Source organism: Triturus cristatus, chromosome 1_1 (genome assembly GCF_964204655.1).
Source record: "Triturus cristatus chromosome 1_1, aTriCri1.1, whole genome shotgun sequence".
NCBI classification, from domain to species: domain Eukaryota; kingdom Metazoa; phylum Chordata; class Amphibia; order Caudata; family Salamandridae; genus Triturus; species Triturus cristatus.
The window spans coordinates 11,503,569-11,525,787 of NC_140579.1; the positions used below are offsets into that span (position 1 = coordinate 11,503,569).

A 22,219-nucleotide genomic window follows, 5' to 3' on the forward strand; every position below is an offset into this window, starting at 1 on the left:
CTCTTCCGACTGCTGAATCCAAAATTAATCTCTACGTAGATGATATTCTTCTTACACTCGCAGATCTCTCCACCTCTTTACCATCTATGTTAAAAATAATAGATGACTTCTCCTCCCTTTCTGGGTACAAAATTAATTGGAACAAAAGCGAAGCACTGCCCATCTCGAACGGTACCACAACAGCAGCCATTCAAGGTTTTCCCTTTCAAAGGAAATCTTCTCATCTCAAATATTTGGGCATACTAGTGAACAAAGGTCTAGAGGGCATGGTTAAGGATAATCTCAATCCCCTAATTAATCGAATGCAACGTGATTTCGAAAAATGGAAGGCATTGGGTCTCTCAATGTGGGTCAGGGTTCAAGCCGTGAAAATGGTTACTCTCTCTCATTTTCTTTATGTCCTCGACATGCTCCCCATTCAGGTCCCTTTAACCACGTTAAATTGATTCTAAGATAAAATCTTTTATATGGAACTCTGCCAAACCCCGTCTCTCAGCTTCAAAACTAAAGGCTCATCGCTCCTATGGAGGAATAAGCCTACCCTCAGTGGAGCATTATGCTTTGGCATTACAGCTTTCTCAAATGTCATATATGCTTTCACATTCATCGGGTGCGCCACAGTGGGTGCATCTTGAACACTACCTTTCATTAACAAAAGCAGGTCTTTCTGTTTTATACGGCTCGCAATCTCGTCCCCGAGACTCCACTAATCCTATTTTGTCGGCTATGCGCGCTGCTTGGCAAAGGGCACACTGTTTACTGGGCTCACATCCTCGTCTCCATAGGAAAGCACCAATATGGAATAATTCTGCAAATCATATTAATAGAAAATCAATATTTTGGCCTATATGGGAAACAGCAGATGTTTCCACCCTCGATCAACTTTTTTCAAACGGTGATATTAAATCATTTGTCCAACTGCAGGAAGAATTTCATTTGCCCGATATACAACTTTCCAAATACAAACAGTTATGACAATCCTTACAAAGAAGTCTAGGACCTCCACCATGGCTCTTACCCGACTCACCAATTGTGACATATCTCCACACTTGGGGTAAGATGAGAAGAGCTACATCTGGCTTCTATCAAGCTCTTACTTCGCATCTTTTTTCTCAACCCTTATCGCAAACTTTACGTATTAAATGGCAAACCTTATTATCGGTCTCTTATACCGATGATGAATGGTCTGACATTCTTAGCAATCTCAACAAGGGTGCACGTGAAGCACGATTGAAATTTTGCCTGTTCAAGATTTTACATGATTGGCACTGGTCACCAACAAAAATGCATAAAGCTGGCTCGCTTCCCCATTCCAACTGCTGGAGATGTGATAGTACGTCTTGTAACATTTCTCATATCATCTGTGGATTTCCAGTGATCCAACCCTTTTGGAACTATATAGGTAAAACCTTACGTTCCACGATGCCTCTACAAATTCCACTTTCGCATGCTACCATTCTTCTGCATGATACACGTCAATCACAATCACTTTCTAAGCCACAAGCCCGATTTTACACACAGCCATAGCTACAGCCGAAATTTGTATATTACGGCAATGGAAATCCCCCGAACCACCATCACAAGAAACATGGATGGTGGCCATGATTCAAACAGCTTCCTACGAACGTATGATATGCAACATACAGGATCAATCTGATCTCTTTCTTCGAGTATGGTCACCTTTTCTAGCTTCAAATGCCGATGCTAACGTTAATGACCCATCTACGCAGTAATCCAATTTCTACTTCCTCTTATTGTTACACATTATTCATTATTGGTGGTTATAAATCTTAATACATATTGTATTTATCTAATACTTGTTGTTATTTTTAATAGCTACTCACCAGAGCATTTACATGTAATTCTGTATCTTTTAATATATATATTTATACATGTGTCTTTCTCTGCTTCCACTTTCATTCTGCACAATATACCTATTGTTTTCATTTATTGTTTGCACATTTCTCTATATTATCCATTTCATTATCTTTTTCTATTCTTATCTCCTAATTCCTTTTCCTACTTCATCTCCCTTGGCTCCGTAACAATTTATTCTTATACCTCTAGTATAATGTAATTTATTTAATTTTTTCTATATCAAAGAATATTACTTTTTCTCTTTCTTTGAATCAGCATAATTACTTTATGTTATGGTAAGTATTTATCGTATCTTATCTTACCTTATCTTATCTATCACTTAGAATGTCCTCTCATACATTTATATTTATGTACATCAAGTGAAATTACGTAACCCATATATTCATCTTTTATCTATTCGCATTGCTTTCCTAATGTGTCTTCTTTTCCTTGGAACATACTCATATTGCATCATGCTTCATGTTTGTACATTTTTAACGTATTGCTTTCTTTTGTGAACCCTTCTTCTTTCCTTCCCTTCCCTCTCTTTTCCCCCTTCCCTTAATTCCATCTTTTATGGCCTCAATATAAATCCAAATATTTGTCTTTGCATTTATATGTTTGTGTATTTTTTAATTTATATATTTTGATTAATTATTCAGAAAGTTTCACTATATGCTTATATATAACAATTTCCGTATGTATTTATTGTATGATAATTCATACAGTTATCATAATATATGTATTTTTTTATTTTTTATAAATTTCAATAACAAATTGAAACACAAGAGGTATGTGACTGCAAACAGATGAGACAGAACATACCTGCAAAGGCACAGAGCAGTTTAAGACTCAACAGGATGGCCACCAAACACATCTGCACAGACATGGCGCCCAGCCCAACCTGTGGAGAAGGAGAGATCTGTTACTACTTAGAGCAGCTAATCTACACCATACTGCTCCACCCACGACCACAGAGACAAGGGCGGTCACTGGTTAGTAATGTGCTGCTGTCACCATCACCCGCCGAGAGAAGGGCGGTTACTGATCACAAATGCACTGGTATCACCATCACCAGCTGGGAGAAGGGCGGTTACCGATCAATAATGCACTGCTCTCACTATCAGCAGCAGAAAGAAGGGCCGGTATTGATCAGCAGTGCACTGCGGTCACAATCACACAGTTTATCTCACACCATCTCCTCTGGCAGCAAAGTGATGGCGCGGATCAACACACCACCGAAGGCTTCACGGCTCCATCCATGAGAGGGCACCAGGGCACAAAATGGATTTAATAAATGGTATAAAGTGATTGTAGCACCAGCTCTGGGGGTACAGAGTTGCTTCAAGGACACTGAAAGGAGGACAATGCGGCGCTGAGATGTTTTCAGTACACTACAGATTGGTCGTGAGGTCACACTATGGCACATGGTGCTGATGCTGTAGACAGACCAGGGAGAGTGCCCTGTACTACAGAGTGGATGTAAGGATTCTATACGCAGCAAGACAGCTCCTACACCTTCGTCCATGATATGTGGCGCTGAGATGTTTTCAGTACACTACAGATTGGTCGTGAGGTCACACTATGGTACATGGTGCTGATGCTGTAGACAGACCAGGGAGAGTGCCCTGTACTACAGAGTGGATGTAAGGATTCTATACGCAGCAAGACAGCTCCTACACCTTCGTCCATGATATGTGGCGCTGAGATGTTTTCAGTACACTACAGATTGGTCGTGAGGTCACACTATGGTACATGGTGCTGATGCTGTAGACAGACCAGGGAGAGTGTCCTGTACTACAGAGTGGATGTAAGGATTCTATACGCAGCAAGACAGCTCCTACACCTTCGTCCATGAGAAGACATCGCACCAGTGAGTGACGTGCTGCACTAGTTCCTATGTTGCTATAAGCTAGACAGTCCTTTCAAGATTGACACCTTCCTTACTCCGCCCCTCTTACAAGAACAGTATTGGTGGAACATCGCCCTCAGTGCAGGGAACACAGCTTTGGACGCCTACAGCAGCCAAAGTGGGGCTCATTCAAGGCTTTGTGAATATCAGAAAGGAATTAAACCTCTGGCTTTTCCCTAATAAAGGGGTCAGAACCACTATGATGTCTTTGTTTCTACAAGAAACCAAACAACAGCTGAGGTCAGTTGCATGAAAGGCACAGACATTTCTGAGATAGGAAACCTGGCCCCATGAGTGATGCCAGCTATTGCATTTCATGGGTTAAGCTTGTGTTCTTCCTGGCTACACAATAAGACCAGGTCTATTTTACTAGAAGATCATCCCAACGTCTTCAGTAGATACAAAAGTCTCACCCTCCCAGGGGGGTGAGACAGGCGTTTCTAAATGTCCACAATGTTTATCACACATGAGACTGAGGTAGACCAGTCTCGATGGAGGAAGATAGGTTCTCAAGATCTGCAGAGCACTAAAATATACAGGGAGAGTTAAGTGACTGCAGCTAAATTAAAAAGGACCACAGATCACAGCATCCGCTATGGACTGATAAATGGTCTAATGATGGCTTTGAAGCAGCTGCTCGTTATTTCACTTGAAACCGCTGCCCTGAGGGCAGAGCATTCTGCATAATACGGCACACTGCCCCTGTTTGCTCATGGCGCACCTTTTGAAAGGTTTGCCATGTCGCAGCAGGGAAACTGTGTCATATATATAATGCTGCCCTGGTGTCCTTAGTACAGGAGAACACATTCAACCTTTGTGCACATAACGTGTGGTTACCACCAAACACATGGTGTGGATGGCGGCCTTGAGTTTTCTACACCTCACAGCAGCGTTCGACACAGTATCACACCATACACTGATCCAAAGGCTTCACAACATTGAAATCCAAGGAGACTCCCTCAAGTGGATCGCCTGCTTCTTCACCGGTAGAACCCAGAGAATCCACCTTCCACTCTTCACCTCGGAACCCAAGAACACCATCTGCGGCATCCCTCAAGGTTCGTTCCTCAGCCCTACACTGTTCAACATTTACATGATTCCTCTCTTCAACGCCGTCAGATCACACAGATTGAACATCATATTCTAGGCTGATGATACCCAGCTCAACCTCTCGCTATCGAAAGACCCTCTGCCACTCTGACCCACTTCCACCAGTGTATGATGAACATCACCGAATGGATGAGAGACAACTGCCTACAGCTCAAGACAGACAAGATGGAAGTGCTGATCTTTGCTATAGACTGGATGGCACTTTGGGGTAGGGAGATCCAGGAAGTATTGCTATAGACTGAAAATGGAGGGCACACTTTGATAAAGAGATGCTGGAAGGATTGTTATAGACTGGTTGTGGATGGCACTTTGGGATAGGGAGATACAGGAAGTATTGCTATAGACTGTTCGTGGATGACACACTGCGATGCAGAGATGCTGAAAGGATTGCTATAGACTGATCGTGGAGGGCACACTTTGATAAAGAGATGCTGAAAGGATTGCTATAGACTGATCGTGGAGGGCACACTTTGATAAAGAGATGCTGAAAGGATTGCTATAGACTGATCGTGGAGGGCACACTTTGATAAAGAGATGCTGAAAGGATTGCTATAGACTGATCGTGGAGGGCACACTTTGATAAAGAGATGCTGAAAGGATTGCTATAGACTGTTCGTGGATGACACACTGCGATACAGAGATGCTGAAAGGATTGCTGTAGACTAGGATTGTGGTTCCTGCTAGGACAGGGTGTATACTCTGCCAGCCTGAAACCCAAATTCTAACCATTTTGATGTATGTTAATAGTTTGATTTGGGATTTTCATTGCTTGGAGTTTTTTTTTTATTACTATTTTGACACTGTATAAATGCTTTACACATTGCCCGAAAAAAATTGCCATGTTAATTTAGTGACTTTGAGGGTTCACCCTCAAGGGTTGTGATTATTTCTTGAGGTGGGTACTCACCCACCCTAATTCATAATGCAATTTCTTACACCTCTTCTTTAAGCCAGTAATGCATAACTCTTCCACATAAGGCACTCTGCTCCCAAGGACACTCTCCACAGCCCCCATGTCATCTTCACCCATCCACTCATCTGTCATCAACACATCTGTATGAAGCTGCTAAGACCTCTCCCGCTCACAACCTGACTGTCTCCATCAATCACCCGCAGATCAATCAGAAACCACCACAACCCACACGATTCTCCATCTCTTGTAGGTTCATCTTCTCCCCAGACTTCCAACCCCTCCTAGCAGTGCACCTGCCAGGACTGACGCCTCCCATGGCTGTCACCTGCTGTGGTAGGCCTGTTCACTGATGATATTTCATCTTCACTGGTTGAACCAGGAGGCTGTAGCGCAGGCAGAAGGCTTCATGTTACGGGAGACACCATTAGCCAGAAGTGGATTTTCAGCCAACAGCTGGTGCATTCCGGAGATTTTGCTTCACCTCTAATGCTATATGGGATCAGTACCAGCAGGAACAATAATCCTAGTCACACAGAAAAAGATAACCTGTGCTCACCGTCTAGGAGCTTGGCACATAGCAGTCATGCTTATCTAAAGATGCAATGTGTAAAGTATCTGTGCAACACAACACACAGTAACAGAATAAAGACACCACAAAAAGACTCCACACTGGTCTAGAAAAATAGACTATAATTTCATAAATACATCAAGACCAAAACAACAAAAATACAATAGGTACAAGTAGAGTTATTAGAGTTTTACATATTAAATGCAGTTCTAGTGCTTAGAAGTAATGGCATGTTAAGGGAATTATCAGGTCACACTGGGCTTGGGTAAAGTCAACAGTTCAGGCTGACTGCGATGGAGCATGGGGCGGGTACTTTAGTCACGCAGGCCCGGGTAGCAGAGTACCTTTATCCTGGTCGAAACAGCAAGATGCGGGGCGCAGTCGAGCGATGCATCTCTGTTAAGTCCGCCGGGATGGCAATGCGTCAGTTCTGAAGATACAGCACAAAAGTTGAGAGGTGTTGGCTGTGAGGTGATGCACTGGGTTTCTCTGCACAGTCAAGGGGATGCATCAATCTCTCTACAGTGCCTCGGTGTAGATGCGTAGCTCCGATGCATTCTTGAGGCAAAGCGCTGATTCTACTTGCACCACAGGGTAGTTACGCCAGTTCTGCTCCAAGCAAACAGGAGATGCATTGATTTCTCTGAATGAAGTATCTAGGTCCGCTTCCAATGAACCATGCACAGGAGGAGGGGTAGAGACTTTGATAGCCCTGAGTCTCAACCAACAGGTGGCAAGTCAGCAAGCCCTTGGAGATCACTTCGGTTGCAAGGCAGAGTCCAGCTCTACCTCAGGTGAGTTAGAGAGCAGCAGGGGTAAACAGTCACAATATACATTTTTTAATATCGAAATGGCAAAATATTGAGTTTTAAATATTGGGTGTACATAATATCGAGGCACAAAAATAAAATATAGTGGTGCAGAGTATCGAAATTCGGTAAGAAATATCGATTTTCATAATATCGAAGTTAGTAATATCGACAGTCATAATACAGTTGTTAAAAATATCGAATCTTTTTTATAGTGTTTTAAGCGTTAGTATTTTGTTATTTAATTTTTGCGTAATTAAATTCCGTAGCGGGTTGTGGGTTTATTGGGGAATAAGGTGGGAAGTAATTTAATTATAGTAAATTAAATATAAATTTTTAGGAATTCTTAATTATTTTTAATTTAATGTTGTGTTTTAGTTCTGTAGCGGGTTGTGGGTTTATAGGGGAATAGGGTGGGAAGTAATTTAACTGTAAATAAGTAATTTTTTTAAAAATATTTAATGGTATTGATAATTAATTTATTGTTAATTAATTATTAATTGGTAATTAATTTGTATTAATTGATTAAGTGATAATTATATTAATTGTATTAATTTGTAATTCGGAGCGGGTTGTGGGTTTATAGGGGAATAGGGTGGGAAGTAATTTAATTGTAATTAAGTAATTATTGAAATTACTTTTGTGTATTGATAATTAATTTATATTAGTTTCCAGATGCTGCCCTTCGTGGTTCCCCGCCTTCGGCATTGGTGTCTGCAGACAGTGGCAGCAGCCGTATGAAATGCAAAGATTTCCGTATTCTTGCCCAATTGACGAAAAAAACGGGATGCGGCACACCAGAAGAAGCACAAAATTTATTGTGCACAAACCAAAGGGCGACGCGTTTCGGCGTTAAGCCTTTGTCAAGCAATTTCCTGTGCATCGATTGCCCGTAGAAATACAACCAAAAATAGGACGACACAGAAAAAATACTGAAAAAATACTACTGCATAGCGTACTTTATGCCTTGTTCACAATGCGACAATTGGCATAATCACTGCATGATAAATATATACACAAATAGTACATTTGTAGATATAATTGGTCAACTCCACGTGTATCAAAATCTAGCCGTGTGAATCATAAAATAGATCAGCGCGCATGCTCAGTTGGCCTTGGCATCACAGTTGTAAAATAAAGTTTTCGATGCCAAATATCAACATTCAATACAACAGTGTTCGTAACTCTGCCAGTAATTCCAACAGTCAAGATTTTTACGTTTGAGCTCCCCGGGGTAATCAACACTGTGATCGGCGGAATTCAATTCATTTCGCCGTCTCTTATTCATCGAGTAGCGACTAATAAAGTTATGTTCAGAGTTGCGGCACTCTGGTATATGTAGGAGCATGTTCTCTGCACTCCCCATTATTACACCATTTCTGTTATTGCATTAGATTTAGTTAATGATATATCGTCATTCCTGCAGAGTATAGAAAACAGGGGGGTATGACCAATGCCGTAATGCGGCATCTTTCAAAGCATAAAGCTGCTGCAACTAACTCCTCCGATCTTTTCTGATATCAGGCAAGTGTCAGTGAGCAACACCTTTGAGCAGTATATGTCATAGTAGGTCACCTTAGCCGCAGAGTGGTATGTTCCTATTCAATTTCGGGCAAGTGCCCTAAAACCAGAGTCCTATACTTAGACTATTGTTGGATGAATAATAAATTGCTGTGTCGTCTGATGAGGTTAAGTGGTGATCAGGACAGGAAAATAGACCTTAAGTATAGTGCTAAGAAATGGGAACTGTGAGTGGTGGGTGTTCCTCAAGCAATTGTGATAGGAGTAAAATAAATGAGATGATGAAAAAATATATAGTAAAAAAAAAAAGGGGGGGGTGTACTGAGGACCTAGGATAGGTCCATGGGTATGGTAACCTGGAAAATAACCATCAGGTACCTAAATTATATTGCCGCAAATACGGCTTGACTATTGGTTCGCCTGACGGACTCGACATATACAAGGCTACAACTATCCCAATGTTAAGATCCACATTAAAATGTGATGTGACACCTACTTCCAACCATAAAAACTACTGAAAATAGTGAAAGAGCAGTCGAAATATAATTTATGTAACTTAGCGGCCTATATGGGTGGCAAGTTCCTCTCCTCCATTCATGCCTTTCGGTATCTTGCAATCGAATTCTATTATGTATTTGGACTCAAGAACCCTGAGACTTTTCTCCCTGTCACCACCACGTATGTGCGCTGGAATCCTGTCAATCCCATAGGATAGTAGATGGCGGGCATTGCTTCTATGTTTGTCGGCAAAATGACGAGCTACAGGGTAGTTGAAATCCCGGTTCTTTACAGCTCGCAGATGCTGTAATACGCGTTGTTTCAGTGGAAGCTTTGTGCTGCCTACGTACCGGAGACCACAAGGCCACTCGAGCATGTAGACAGCAAAATCACAGTTGCAATTGATAGTTTGGGCAATTTTATTTGTTCCACCTAAACTTGTCGCATACTCCTTGCAATTTCTGCCATTGTGACAGGCTTTGCATGTTCCACAAGTGGCGAACCCATTAAGTGCCGTTAACCAATGTGTATGAGGATTATCTGGGGGATAACTGTGTGCCAAACGGTCCCGCAATGACCTAGCTCGCTTGTATGTTTCTTGTGGGCTGTTGCCTATGCTGTTGCCTATTATAGGATCTGCCAGTAGTGAATTCCATTGAGCTTTCATGGCTTTCTTTAGGGCCCATGCACCTCTACTGAAGGTGGTAATCACGCTCGGTGCTGTGTTGTCTTTTTGTGCGAGTTTCTTGATTTCCCTCGAGGATGAGTTAAATAACAGTTCACTCTGTGTCATGCTGCTGACCTTATCCTTAGCATTGTGTAATACACTATCCTTGTATCCTCTGTTTCTGAAGCGTCTTATGATGTTATCTTTTTTTTTTTAATCTGTTTTTATTGATTTTAGTTTACCAAGTGCAACAGCTGGCATATATATGCAGGTTTACAGCCATACACAAGGTCATTTACCTATAGCGGGGCGTGTGTTGCCTGTGAGAAGTTGGCCTGATATGTAGTGCTCACTATTCTAGTGATCACTGTGTATCATTCCAAACGACCCTTATTGATGATTGGTTGTAAGTCAACCTTTTAGACCAGCTATCCTAGTAGCGTGGATACGAGCAGTCTTTAGGCTAAACTCTAGAGGGCGTGTTAAGCCAGCTGTTTACCATCACATATACCCCTTGAACACCAAGTGAAAGGACACCACACAAGTTGTTATGAAAATAAAAGGATATTTATTTATAACAAGACTACCCTGGCTCTTTATGAGTCAGGGAGCTAAGCACACTACAAAACTCTTAGGAAAATACTTCAGTTGCACAATTTACACAAATGCCCGAGGGGCACGAGAAACCATCTACACTAACAGTGAAATGCGAATGGTTAGAGTCTGGAGGTACTGATTCCGGAGTGATCCGATCAGTGGGACTAAACGAAGAAGGAACTGGACACTTGTAGAGCGAACCTGCGATGGAGCACCGAGATGCTCGAGTTACCTAGCCCGGAGGCTGCGGCTGCGTGAAGTTCGGCAAGATGTCGGGAGTCCTCGTGTAGTCTCAGGAGCCTGAAAGAAGCAGTTGCTGGCAGGCGACCAGTGACGATGTTCAGAGCGATCCACGCCTGGATCGGTGATGAAGGAAACCTGAAAGCAGAGGGGACTCAGTTCTCAACCGCTAGCCAGCGATCGTGTGGGTACCAGGAGGGTACCGGCTGAAGTCACCTCGACCAGGTGAGTGGGTGACGTCGGACTCGGCTGTTCCTCGGGCCAGGAGGCGCGGCGGCGACCAGGATGGAGGGCGAGCTGTCCCACGAAGGTGTCTGCTGTCGATGATGCTGGGCCCAGGCAGGGGCAGCGGATCTTGGCAGTGGCAACCCAAGCGGGGGAGTCAAGATGGCGTCGGGAGTGGACCAGGAGGGTCCGTGGTACTCCTCTGTTGAAGGGGAGCAAGAGCCAGTCTGGAGCAACCAGACTAGTGATGAAACAATCGTGGTGCGTCGTGAAGAGGGCCACAAGCCGGTCGGCAAGTGGTCGAACAACGCGGTGAACAACAAGGAGCGGAAGGGCCCCCACGCAGATCTCGGGGATGCTGGGGAGGCAGACTTCGATGCTGGAGCTGCTCAGGGTTAGGGCTTCTCAAACCCTAGGTGCACTCACTCGAGGGTCCCTCGGTGGGCGTGCTAGATAAGCGTCGTGCAGGTTCTGAAGATAGCCGGTCCCGCAGGTCTCGTCACACCTACGTCTCTCAGCTGGGCTGATGAGGTAGGTAAAAGGTCAGAGATGGCAGGGTACTCGGGTCTCGTCGAGCTGGGCAGTCTTGATCCGTAGGAGAGACTTACAGCAAACCGCAAGCGCTTAGGTGGTGCCTGCTGGTGCAGGGTGGCTACTCCTTAGCCACAAGGGAGAGTCTTCAGAAATAGTCAAGAGTTCCTTTCGTGGAAAGTGGTTCGTGATTCAGAGTTATCCGATTATCTGATTATCCAATTTGGGAAGGGGACTCGCTCCTACCTTTATTCTAAGAAAAGGGGCTGGCCCGTGACTAGGTTCTACCTATGGGTGGAGCCAGGAGGGGGGTGGTTACACCCCTAACCTTTGTCCGGCTTCGCGCCAGCTCAGGGGCTGGTGTGCCCCCGAAACTGGTTTGAGCCGGGCTATGCACAGTGAGCACCGGGGTGCCACTTGCAATCACCTTCCTTTCAGCCCTGCCTACCTGGGATACACAAACCCTGTCTGGGACGGTGCTAACACCGCCCTCGACAGGAAACCCTTTGTCCAAGCTCCCCTTGCTGGAAGGTCCCCCAGCAGCAGGAGGTCAGACTTGTGTCTGGTGGCAGCATCCATTTTGTGATGCTGAGGCTTGAGTCAACTTTAACCGGGGTTCAAGGTTACTTCCATGTCGTGTCCCTCTAAAAGGGGGGAATGCTAACCCCGTCACCAGGACTGGCGAGGGGTTCGTATTCCCATTCGTATGACACCTTACTCGACATGTATAGGTGAGGTGAGGCCAAAGTTAGCAATTGCATTAAAAGTAGTTGGCCCGCGTCACCATGGAACGGCTATTAGGACTTGGTTCCGCAAGCCGTCGACGGGCTCAGCTCGCGCCAGAGCACCGTCCCACATGATCCCCTGCACTCTGCCTTCAGGATTGATAAGGCCTGCTATAGGAGTGACTGATAGGAATCCATGTGTCCATTTTAGGGTTTAGGTGTAGGAATACTACACCTACAGCAACGGGTGATTACACCACGTGGCCCCAGCTGTCGTGCAGCCAGTTGTGTCAGATTTGGGCGGCCATTCCAGGGGTGGCATAATACATGCTTCAGCCCCTGGTAGGCCCTGGGTACACCGATGCCCTGGATACCTGTGGTATGCTGAGACAGGGACTGACAAGGCGGCCCAGTTCCAATTAGTGGATGCACCTAACGTACAGGTGTGTTAATTTCGAGAGAGAACAGCTAGGCTGTGGGTCTGATTGGCAGGCCCACAGCCGGAGAAAGTCGTAAACCAATGAAGCAAAAGCAAAAAATCTGGGTGATCATAGGATTGCAGACCCTACACTCCTACATGACCCCCCCCCAAACTTCGGGACAATAAGCTAACCTTGACCAGGTGAGTCTTCTTGCTCTAAGTGGAAATACCTGGAGAGCCCATCTGCATTGCCATGATCAGTGCCAGGTCTATGCTCCACTGTGAAGTCCATCCCCTGTAGGGAAATGGACCACCTAAGTAGTTTGGGGTTTTCACCCTTCATTTGATTTAGCCACAAGAGGGGCTTATGGTCGGTCTGAATCTTGAAGTGAGTGCCAAACAAGTATGGCCTCAACTTCTTCAGGGCCCAAACCACAGCAAAGGCCTCCCTCTCAATAGCTGACCAATTCTTCTCTCTGGGGGTCAGCCTCCTGCTAATAAAAGCTATGGGCTGGTCATGACCATCAAAATTCAGTTGCGATAGAACAGCTCCCACACCCAGCTCCGAAGCGTCTGTTTGGACAATGAATGGTTTGGAGTAGTCTGGACTCTTTAGGATAGGTGCTGTGCACATGGCCTGCTTTAGGTCATCGAATGCCTTCTGACAGCTTGCTGTCCACTGAACTTTTTTTGGCATCTTTTTACTTGTCAGGTCGTTTAGCGGGGTCACAATGGATCCATAATTTCTGACAAATTTCCGGTAATAACCAGTCAGGCCCAAGAAAGCTCGAACCTGAGTCTGGGTGGTTGGAGGAGCCCAGTCCTGGATGGCCTGTATTTTGCTCTCCAATGGTTGAACCTGGCCTCCACCTGCAAGGTGGCCCAGGTATACAACCTGTGTCTGCCCTATCTGGCACTTGGTGGCCTTGATAGTGAGGCCTGCCTTCTGCAGGGCCCCTAACACTTTCCTCAGGTGGACCAGGTGATCCTCCCAGGTGGAGCTAAAGACAGCGATATCGTCCAGATACGCCGCACAGAAGTCATCCAACCCAGTGAGAACTCGATTCACCAGCCTTTGGAAGGTGGCAGGTGCATTTTTCAAACCAAAGGGCATTACCACGAACTGATAATGCCCACCCGGGGTAGAAAATGCTGTTTTGGGCTTGGCCTCCTCAGCTAACCTGATTTGCCAATACCCAGCTGTCAGGTCAAACGTACTTAAGTAGTTGGCCGAGGCCAACCGGTCGATAAGTTCGTCTGCTCTTGGTATCGGGTGGGCGTCGGTCTTAGTGACCGCATTGAGACCTCTGTAGTCCACGCAAAACCTCATCTCTTTCTTACCGCCCTGGGTGTGAGGTTTCGGCACGAGCACTACGGGACTAGCCCAGGGGCTGTCCGAGGGTTCAATGACTCCCAGCTCCAACATTTTCTGCACCTCTGTCTTGATGCAGTCTCTGACATGATCAGGTTGCCGATAGATTTTACTCTTTACGGGCAGACTGTCCCCAGTGTCGACCTCGTGGGTACACCACTTGGTCTGACTGGGTGTCAGAGAGAACATATGTCGAAAGGATTGAAGAACCTGTTTACAATCCTCTTGTTGATGTCCAGAGAGGCTGCCACAAAAGACAACACCATCTACTGATCCATCGTCAGGGTTCTGAGAGAGCAGGTCTGGGAGAGGGTCACTCTCCTCCTCCTGTCCCTCATCTGTGGCCATGAGCAAGCCCATGCCCTCCCTGTCGACATATGCCTTGAGCCTGTTTACATGGAGCACCCTGTGGGGGCTCCGGGGAGTTCCCAGGTCTACCAAGTAGGTGACCTCTCCCTTTTGCTCAATGATCGTGTGGGGCCCAGACCATTTGTCTTTGAGTGCTGCTAGGGCCACTGGCTCCAGCACCCACACCTTCTGTCCAGGCTGGTACACAGTCAGGACAGCCTTTTGGTCGTGCCAAGCTTTCTGTAATTCTTGGCTCGCCTCCAGGTTTTTAGACGCCTTTTCCATGTACTCCGCCATCCGCGAGCGGAGACCGAGCACATAGTCCACAATGTTTGATGCCGGCTTTCTGAGAGGTCTCTCCCATCCTTCCTTTACCAAACAAAGGGGTCCCCTTACAGGATGTCCGAACAGAAGCTCGAAAGGGCTGTAGCCAACCCCCTTCTGCGGGACCTCTCTGGAGGCGAACAAGAGGCAGGGTATCAGGACATCCCATCTCCGCCGAAGCTTTTCAGGTAGTCCGTGAATCATCCCTTTTAGGGTCCTGTTGAATCTCTCAACAAGCCCATTGCATTGTGGGTGATAGGGTGTGGTGAACTTGTAGTTGACACCACATTCCTTCCACATAGCAGTCAGATATCCCGACCTGAAGTTTGCACCTCTGTCTGAGACGACCTCCTTAGGGAAGCCCACTCTGGAGAACACTCCAAGTAGGGCCCGTGCCACCACAGGTGCCGTAGTGGTCCTAAGGGGAATAGCTTCAGGATACCTGGTGGCGTGGTCCACCACCACCAGTATAAACTTGTGCCCTGATGCTGTCTGGGGTTCCATTGGTCCGACAATGTCGATCCCCACTCGTTCAAAGGGTACCCCCACCACTGGTAGTGGTATGAGGGGGGCCTTTGTCGTGCCACCTGACTTACCACTGGCTTGGCAAGTGACACAGGAGCGGCAAAACTCCTTCGTATCTTCGGACATGTGGGGCCAGTGAAAGTGTGGAACAATTCTGTCCCAAGTCTTATTCTGGCCTAAGTGACCTGCAAGGGGAATCTCGTGGGCCAAGGTGAGAAGGAAACCGCTCAGAGACAAGGGGATGACCAGCCTCCTGGTCGCACCAGGTTTGGGGTCTCTTGCCTCAGAGTACAGGAGTCCATCGTCCCAGTACATTCTGTGGGTACCTGTGGCGTTCCCTGCAGCCTCAGCAGCGGCCTGCTGTCTGAGGGGTTCAAGTGAGGGGCAGTCTAACTGTGCCTTCCCCAGGTCTTCCCTGGAGGGTCCCCCTGAGCCCAGAAACTCAACCTGACCAGGTTCAAGCTCTTGCGGCTCAGTTTCCCTCAGTTCTTTAAGGTCAGCCTCCTCGGAGACTTGATCCACGACCTGGGGCAAGGGGGAAGGCGAAGCCTTACCCTTACTGCTCCTTTTCTTGGAAGGTGTCTGGTCCGTTCTTCCAGGATCCAGCACCTGTTCAGTGGGGCATCTTTTGGCCTGTGACCTGGTCACAGCAAGGACATGTGCTGGCCAACCTAACATTTCCATGTGAGTCCTCTGCTCCACTTCTGACCATTGTGACGTTTCCAAATCATTGCCCAACAGACATTCTACGGGGAGGTCTGAACTAACCACAACCTTTTTCGGGCCACTTACCCCTCCCCAGGAGAAATCAACAACTGCCATACTGTGATTGGTAGTGACGTTGCTGGCATTGGTCACTAGGTAACTGGTACCTAGCATGATCTGTCCAGGGTCCACGAAGTTAGGCGTCACCATGGTGACACTGGCACACGTGTCCCTGTAGGCCTGAGCCACTCTCCCATTTATCAAAGGTGTCTGCCTGTATTTGCCCAAAGTATTGGGACTGGCATCAGGGGACATATCCATATCCCCTGTACAGACAAGGACGGCCTGAGTGAGCGTGCCGACTAAGTCGTCACTCCCCTCGGTTCCCAAGGTTAACCCAACTAATGCCTTGGGAGGCGCACTACCACTGCTGACTGTACTAGGGGGCGCAGGTGCCTTAGGGGCTGCAGTGGTAGGAGTTTGCCCTCCTTTCTTGGTGCACTCACTAAACCAGTGAGTCTTACTTTTACAGTATTGGCACCACCTTTTTGACTGGCCTTCTTGAGTCTTCTTCTTCTGTGAAGCCTGACCCCCACCCTCTTTGGTTTGTTGGGGACCTGTCGAAGACTTCTGGTCATTTTGTTCGTTCTTGTTACCCTTTTGGTCTGCTTTCTTCTGACCACCCTGGTTCTGATTCTGGTTCTGCTTGACCCTTGTTCTGACCCATCTGTCCGCCTTCTTTCCCAATTCTTGGGGAGAGGTCAGATCCGAGTCGACAAGGTGCTGATGCAACAATTGGTTCTGACAGTTATTTAAAATCTGTTCTCGCATGATAAGATTGTACAATCCTGTGTAATCAGTAACCTTGCTACCCAGCAACCAGCCTTCCAAAGCCTTAGTGGCACAATCGACAAAGTCAGCCCAATCCTGAGACTGAATTTTCTGGGTGTCCCGGAACAGCACCCGGTACTGTTCCGTGGTTAAGCCGAACCCATCAATCAGTGTGTTCTTCAGGACTTGGTAGTTGTTAGCATCCTCAGCTCTTGTAGTGAGGAGCTTGTCCCTTCCTTTACCTTCAAAGGAAAGCCACAGTATAGCTGCCCACTGACTTGGGGGGACGCACTGGACAGTGCAGGCCCTCTCCAAGGCAGTTATCCACTTGTGGATGTCGTCCCCTTGTTTAAAGGGGGGCACTATTTTACTCAGGTGTCTAGTGTCTATACCCCTGTCTTTCTCTCTATTGAGAATGCTGCCACCAGCGGGATCTAACCCACTTAATTTCTGCTCTCGGGCCAAGGCAAGTCTTTCTTTGGCGAGGGCAAGTTCTTCCCGCTCGATCCTCAGATTGACCTCCCGCATCTTCGCTTCATGCTCCCTCCTCTGAGGGGAAGTCATTCCTCTCTGAGAGGATGCCTGAGAGACATGTGTATGAACCGATCTGCCAGAGCCTCTGGAGAGAGACCTAGCTCGTCCGTTCCCAAGGTTAAGCCTGCTTGAGCGTGGGCCCGGGGCTCCCCCAGCTCCATTCTCATGCCTGCTTAAGTTGGTCCTTGTAAGCCTGCCGACTACCACTGGACCTTTGTCTGCCTCGTCTCCCGACAACTCGTCCTCGTCCTCTGTGCGGAGGTCGAGGTCTGGGTCACCGAGGGTTCCCTCTAAGGGCGGCATGTTCCCATCTGCACTGGGGGGACCTGTGTTAGAGGACCTCCTAGCATCGTACGCCTCTAAGAGACCTATCAGAATTGCGATGGTAGGGTTAGAACCCTGGTTTAGCTTCCTGGAGGCACACAGTTGTCGCATCTCCTTGAAGCTAAGAGTTGCATATCGTGACACGACCTGTGGAGGGTCACTGACCACTAAGGGAGTCTGCGAAGACTCTCCGTGGATCGACATGCTTTTCTAGTGAGGTGTAAGTGTTGCACCTACCTACACTATGGGTTTACCTACTGATCCCTTGCTAAGAGTTGTAGTCAGGGTGTGCTAAGCCCTGTTACACTACAACAGCCGGTTCAGTAGAACTCGGAGTATTCTAAGTTAAGTTATATGTACCTGGGTACTTATGTGATCTTTCACTGCGATATTCTTAGGATACGTGTGTGGTAAAACAACAGCAAGCTCAAATCCCAACCGCTGCTCACCAATGTGAGAAGTTGGCCTGATATGTAGTGCTCACTATTCTAGTGATCACTGTGTATCATTCCAAACGACCCTTATTGATGATTGGTTGTAAGTCAACCTTTTAGACCAGCTATCCTAGTAGCGTGGATACGAGCAGTCTTTAGGCTAAACTCTAGAGGGCGTGTTAAGCCAGCTGTTTACCATCACATATACCCCTTGAACACCAAGTGAAAGGACACCACACAAGTTGTTATGAAAATAAAAGGATATTTATTTATAACAAGACTACCCTGGCTCTTTATGAGTCAGGGAGCTAAGCACACTACAAAACTCTTAGGAAAATACTTCAGTTGCACAATTTACACAAATGCCCGAGGGGCACGAGAAACCATCTACACTAACAGTGAAATGCGAATGGTTAGAGTCTGGAGGTACTGATTCCGGAGTGATCCGATCAGTGGGACTAAACGAAGAAGGAACTGGACACTTGTAGAGCGAACCTGCGATGGAGCACCGAGATGCTCGAGTTACCTAGCCCGGAGGCTGCGGCTGCGTGAAGTTCGGCAAGATGTCGGGAGTCCTCGTGTAGTCTCAGGAGCCTGAAAGAAGCAGTTGCTGGCAGGCGACCAGTGACGATGTTCAGAGCGATCCACGCCTGGATCGGTGATGAAGGAAACCTGAAAGCAGAGGGGACTCAGTTCTCAACCGCTAGCCAGCGATCGTGTGGGTACCAGGAGGGTACCGGCTGAAGTCACCTCGACCAGGTGAGTGGGTGACGTCGGACTCGGCTGTTCCTCGGGCCAGGAGGCGCGGCGGCGACCAGGATGGAGGGCGAGCTGTCCCACGAAGGTGTCTGCTGTCGATGATGCTGGGCCCAGGCAGGGGCAGCGGATCTTGGCAGTGGCAACCCAAGCGGGGGAGTCAAGATGGCGTCGGGAGTGGACCAGGAGGGTCCGTGGTACTCCTCTGTTGAAGGGGAGCAAGAGCCAGTCTGGAGCAACCAGACTAGTGATGAAACAATCGTGGTGCGTCGTGAAGAGGGCCACAAGCCGGTCGGCAAGTGGTCGAACAACGCGGTGAACAACAAGGAGCGGAAGGGCCCCCACGCAGATCTCGGGGATGCTGGGGAGGCAGACTTCGATGCTGGAGCTGCTCAGGGTTAGGGCTTCTCAAACCCTAGGTGCACTCACTCGAGGGTCCCTCGGTGGGCGTGCTAGATAAGCATCGTGCAGGTTCTGAAGATAGCCGGTCCCGCAGGTCTCGTCACACCTACGTCTCTCAGCTGGGCTGATGAGGTAGGTAAAAGGTCAGAGATGGCAGGGTACTCGGGTCTCGTCGAGCTGGGCAGTCTTGATCCGTAGGAGAGACTTACAGCAAACCGCAAGCGCTTAGGTGGTGCCTGCTGGTGCAGGGTGGCTACTCCTTAGCCACAAGGGAGAGTCTTCAGAAATAGTCAAGAGTTCCTTTCGTGGAAAGTGGTTCGTGATTCGGAGTTATCCGATTATCTGATTATCCAATTTGGGAAGGGGACTCGCTCCTACCTTTATTCTAAGAAAAGGGGCTGGCCCGTGACTAGGTTCTACCTATGGGTGGAGCCAGGAGGGGGGTGGTTACACCCCTAACCTTTGTCCGGCTTCGCGCCAGCTCAGGGGCTGGTGTGCCCCCGAAACTGGTTTGAGCCGGGCTATGCACAGTGAGCACCGGGGTGCCACTTGCAATCACCTTCCTTTCAGCCCTGCCTACCTGGGATACACAAACCCTGTCTGGGACGGTGCTAACACCGCCCTCGACAGGAAACCCTTTGTCCAAGCTCCCCTTGCTGGAAGGTCCCCCAGCAGCAGGAGGTCAGACTTGTGTCTGGTGGCAGCATCCATTTTATGATGCTGAGGCTTGAGTCAACTTTAACCGGGGTTCAAGGTTACTTCCATGTCGTGTCCCTCTAAAAGGGGGGAATGCTAACCCCGTCACCAGGACTGGCGAGGGGTTCGTATTCCCATTCGTATGACACCTTACTCGACATGTATAGGTGAGGTGAGGCCAAAGTTAGCAATTGCATTAAAAGTAGTTGGCCCGCGTCACCATGGAACGGCTATTAGGACTTGGTTCCGCAAGCCGTCGACGGGCTCAGCTCGCGCCAGAGCACCGTCCCACATGATCCCCTGCACTCTGCCTTCAGGATTGATAAGGCCTGCTATAGGAGTGACTGATAGGAATCCATGTGTCCATTTTAGGGTTTAGGTGTAGGAATACTACACCTACAGCAACGGGTGATTACACCACGTGGCCCCAGCTGTCGTGCAGCCAGTTGTGTCAGATTTGGGCGGCCATTCCAGGGGTGGCATAATACATGCTTCAGCCCCTGGTAGGCCCTGGGTACACCGATGCCCTGGATACCTGTGGTATGCTGAGACAGGGACTGACAAGGCGGCCCAGTTCCAATTAGTGGATGCACCTAACGTACAGGTGTGTTAATTTCGAGAGAGAACAGCTAGGCTGTGGGTCTGATTGGCAGGCCCACAGCCGGAGAAAGTCGTAAACCAATGAAGCAAAAGCAAAAAATCTGGGTGATCATAGGATTGCAGACCCTACTCTCCTACATTGCCCTTCGGGTTGGCATGCATACAGGTATATCTGACATGTTAAGGGCATCGCTTACGCAGGAGCGAGATTAGTCCATGTTACGGATTATATCCAGTACAGCTCAGCAATAGTGTGTTCAACATCCCACAGTATAGAAAGTCTTTCCCTGTTCATTCACCTTGGGCATCTAAACAGATGGCATTTGTAAAAACAAAGAAAACCATAACAACAGCAGCATTACCCGGTGTATATACAATTATCCCCCTCACCCTCACCCTCCCAGCGCTCACTATTCACTTAGTGATCGTGTCTGTGCACCAGCTACAACTATTTCTGCTTGGAGTCGCAACCGATGGGTAGAGCCTAGCTGGAATATCACGGCAGTGCGCTAGTGGGAGGCACATCCCCCCTCGCGCGTTCATCACCAGTTCTCTCTGGATGCCCCCCTGACCCCTCCACCGCCGTCTGTTGCAGCGCACCGAGCATTCTTTCCCAATGGGTGGCTATGGGTTCTTTCCGCAGCCCCAGTGTTTCTTCCCTCAGGATGGCGACTCCCTCCGCCTTAGCCCATGCCAGAAGCTAACAGCGCCAGGCCTGTGCATGTGGTGGGTCCTGCGCCTTCCACCGCTTTGTTATGAGATGCTCTGCGACCATTAGTCCCAGATCTAGGAACCAGGACGTCACCTTTTCAGCGGGGGTTCTCTTGAAGTGATGCAGCAGATGCACTGGCCACTCTAGGGGCACAGTGCGGCCTGTGCAGACCTGTAACAGTCTATTAATCGTGTGCCAGTATGCAGCTAGCCTAGGGCAAGTCCATAACATGTGCAACAACTCCGCCCCTTGTTCATGACACCTGGGACACGTCGCATCATTGCGATTAAAAAACCTGTTGATTAGCGCAGGCGTGAGATATGCCCTATAAACTATGAACAACTGTATTTGGCGGAACCTCATATTTCTGGGAACATGCACCGGACTCTTGAGTATCCTCTCCCACTCCTTATTCGCTAATTGCCGCCCCAAATCTATTTCCCATTTGTGGCAGAGTGGGTCCAGGTTTACTGCCGTGTGGGTGCGGAGCGACGCTGCGAACCAGCGGATAAGGTGCCGACCTCTCCCCATAACGTGCAGATACTGTATGGTGAGGTGCTGATTGGGCTCCGTGGTCATATCCACCCATTTGGCGGTCAGTTTTGCCACTAAAGAGCAGTGCGCAAGGACCTGCCCTGGTGGAAGCCCCTCTTCCGCCACCAAGGATTCATATGGTATGAGCGTGCCACCCTGATATAGATCTCCGAGGGATAATATATCAGCTTCAATTGTAGTAGACGGACTAGGGGACCCCTCCAGTGGCACCTCAGGCACATATGGAACAACAGCCCTGGTGAGATACAGAACCCTGCGGTAACATTTGTACGCCACTGCTAATAGGAGCGGCGTCGGCGGCTTAGCTGTGTCAGCAGGATGGAAAAGTCTGGTTATTAGCTCCAGCGAGTAGGGCGGCAGCACAGTTGCTGTGTCTTCCTGACCCCGGTCCGCAAGCCAGCGGGCTATCCATTGCAGTTGTGCTGCAAGATAGTAGTGTTCAAAACAGGGCGCAGCTAGGCCTCCCTGATCAGCCGGCAGATACAGCTTCGCCAGTGCCAGTCTATG

At 48.0% G+C, this 22,219-nt stretch overlaps 1 protein-coding gene across 5 annotated transcripts in view; it reads right to left on the reverse strand.

The window, feature by feature from the left end:
* Window positions 1–22,219, reverse strand: part of LOC146869122 (butyrophilin subfamily 1 member A1-like) — a 149,005-nt gene that overhangs the window by 115,741 nt on the left and 11,045 nt on the right. For 2 of the 5 annotated variants that reach the window (XM_085624126.1, XM_085624151.1), the window contains exon 2: window positions 2,683–2,761. The exons of 2 other annotated variants lie outside the window; for them this stretch is intronic. In XM_085624126.1, the coding sequence (XP_085480252.1) occupies window positions 2,683–2,746 (64 nt within the window). In that variant the 5' untranslated portion in view covers window positions 2,747–2,761. Of the gene's footprint in view, window positions 1–2,682; window positions 2,762–6,117; window positions 6,316–22,219 lie in introns of those variants that run through there. One more of the 5 variants, XM_085624141.1, reaches the window with a different exon arrangement.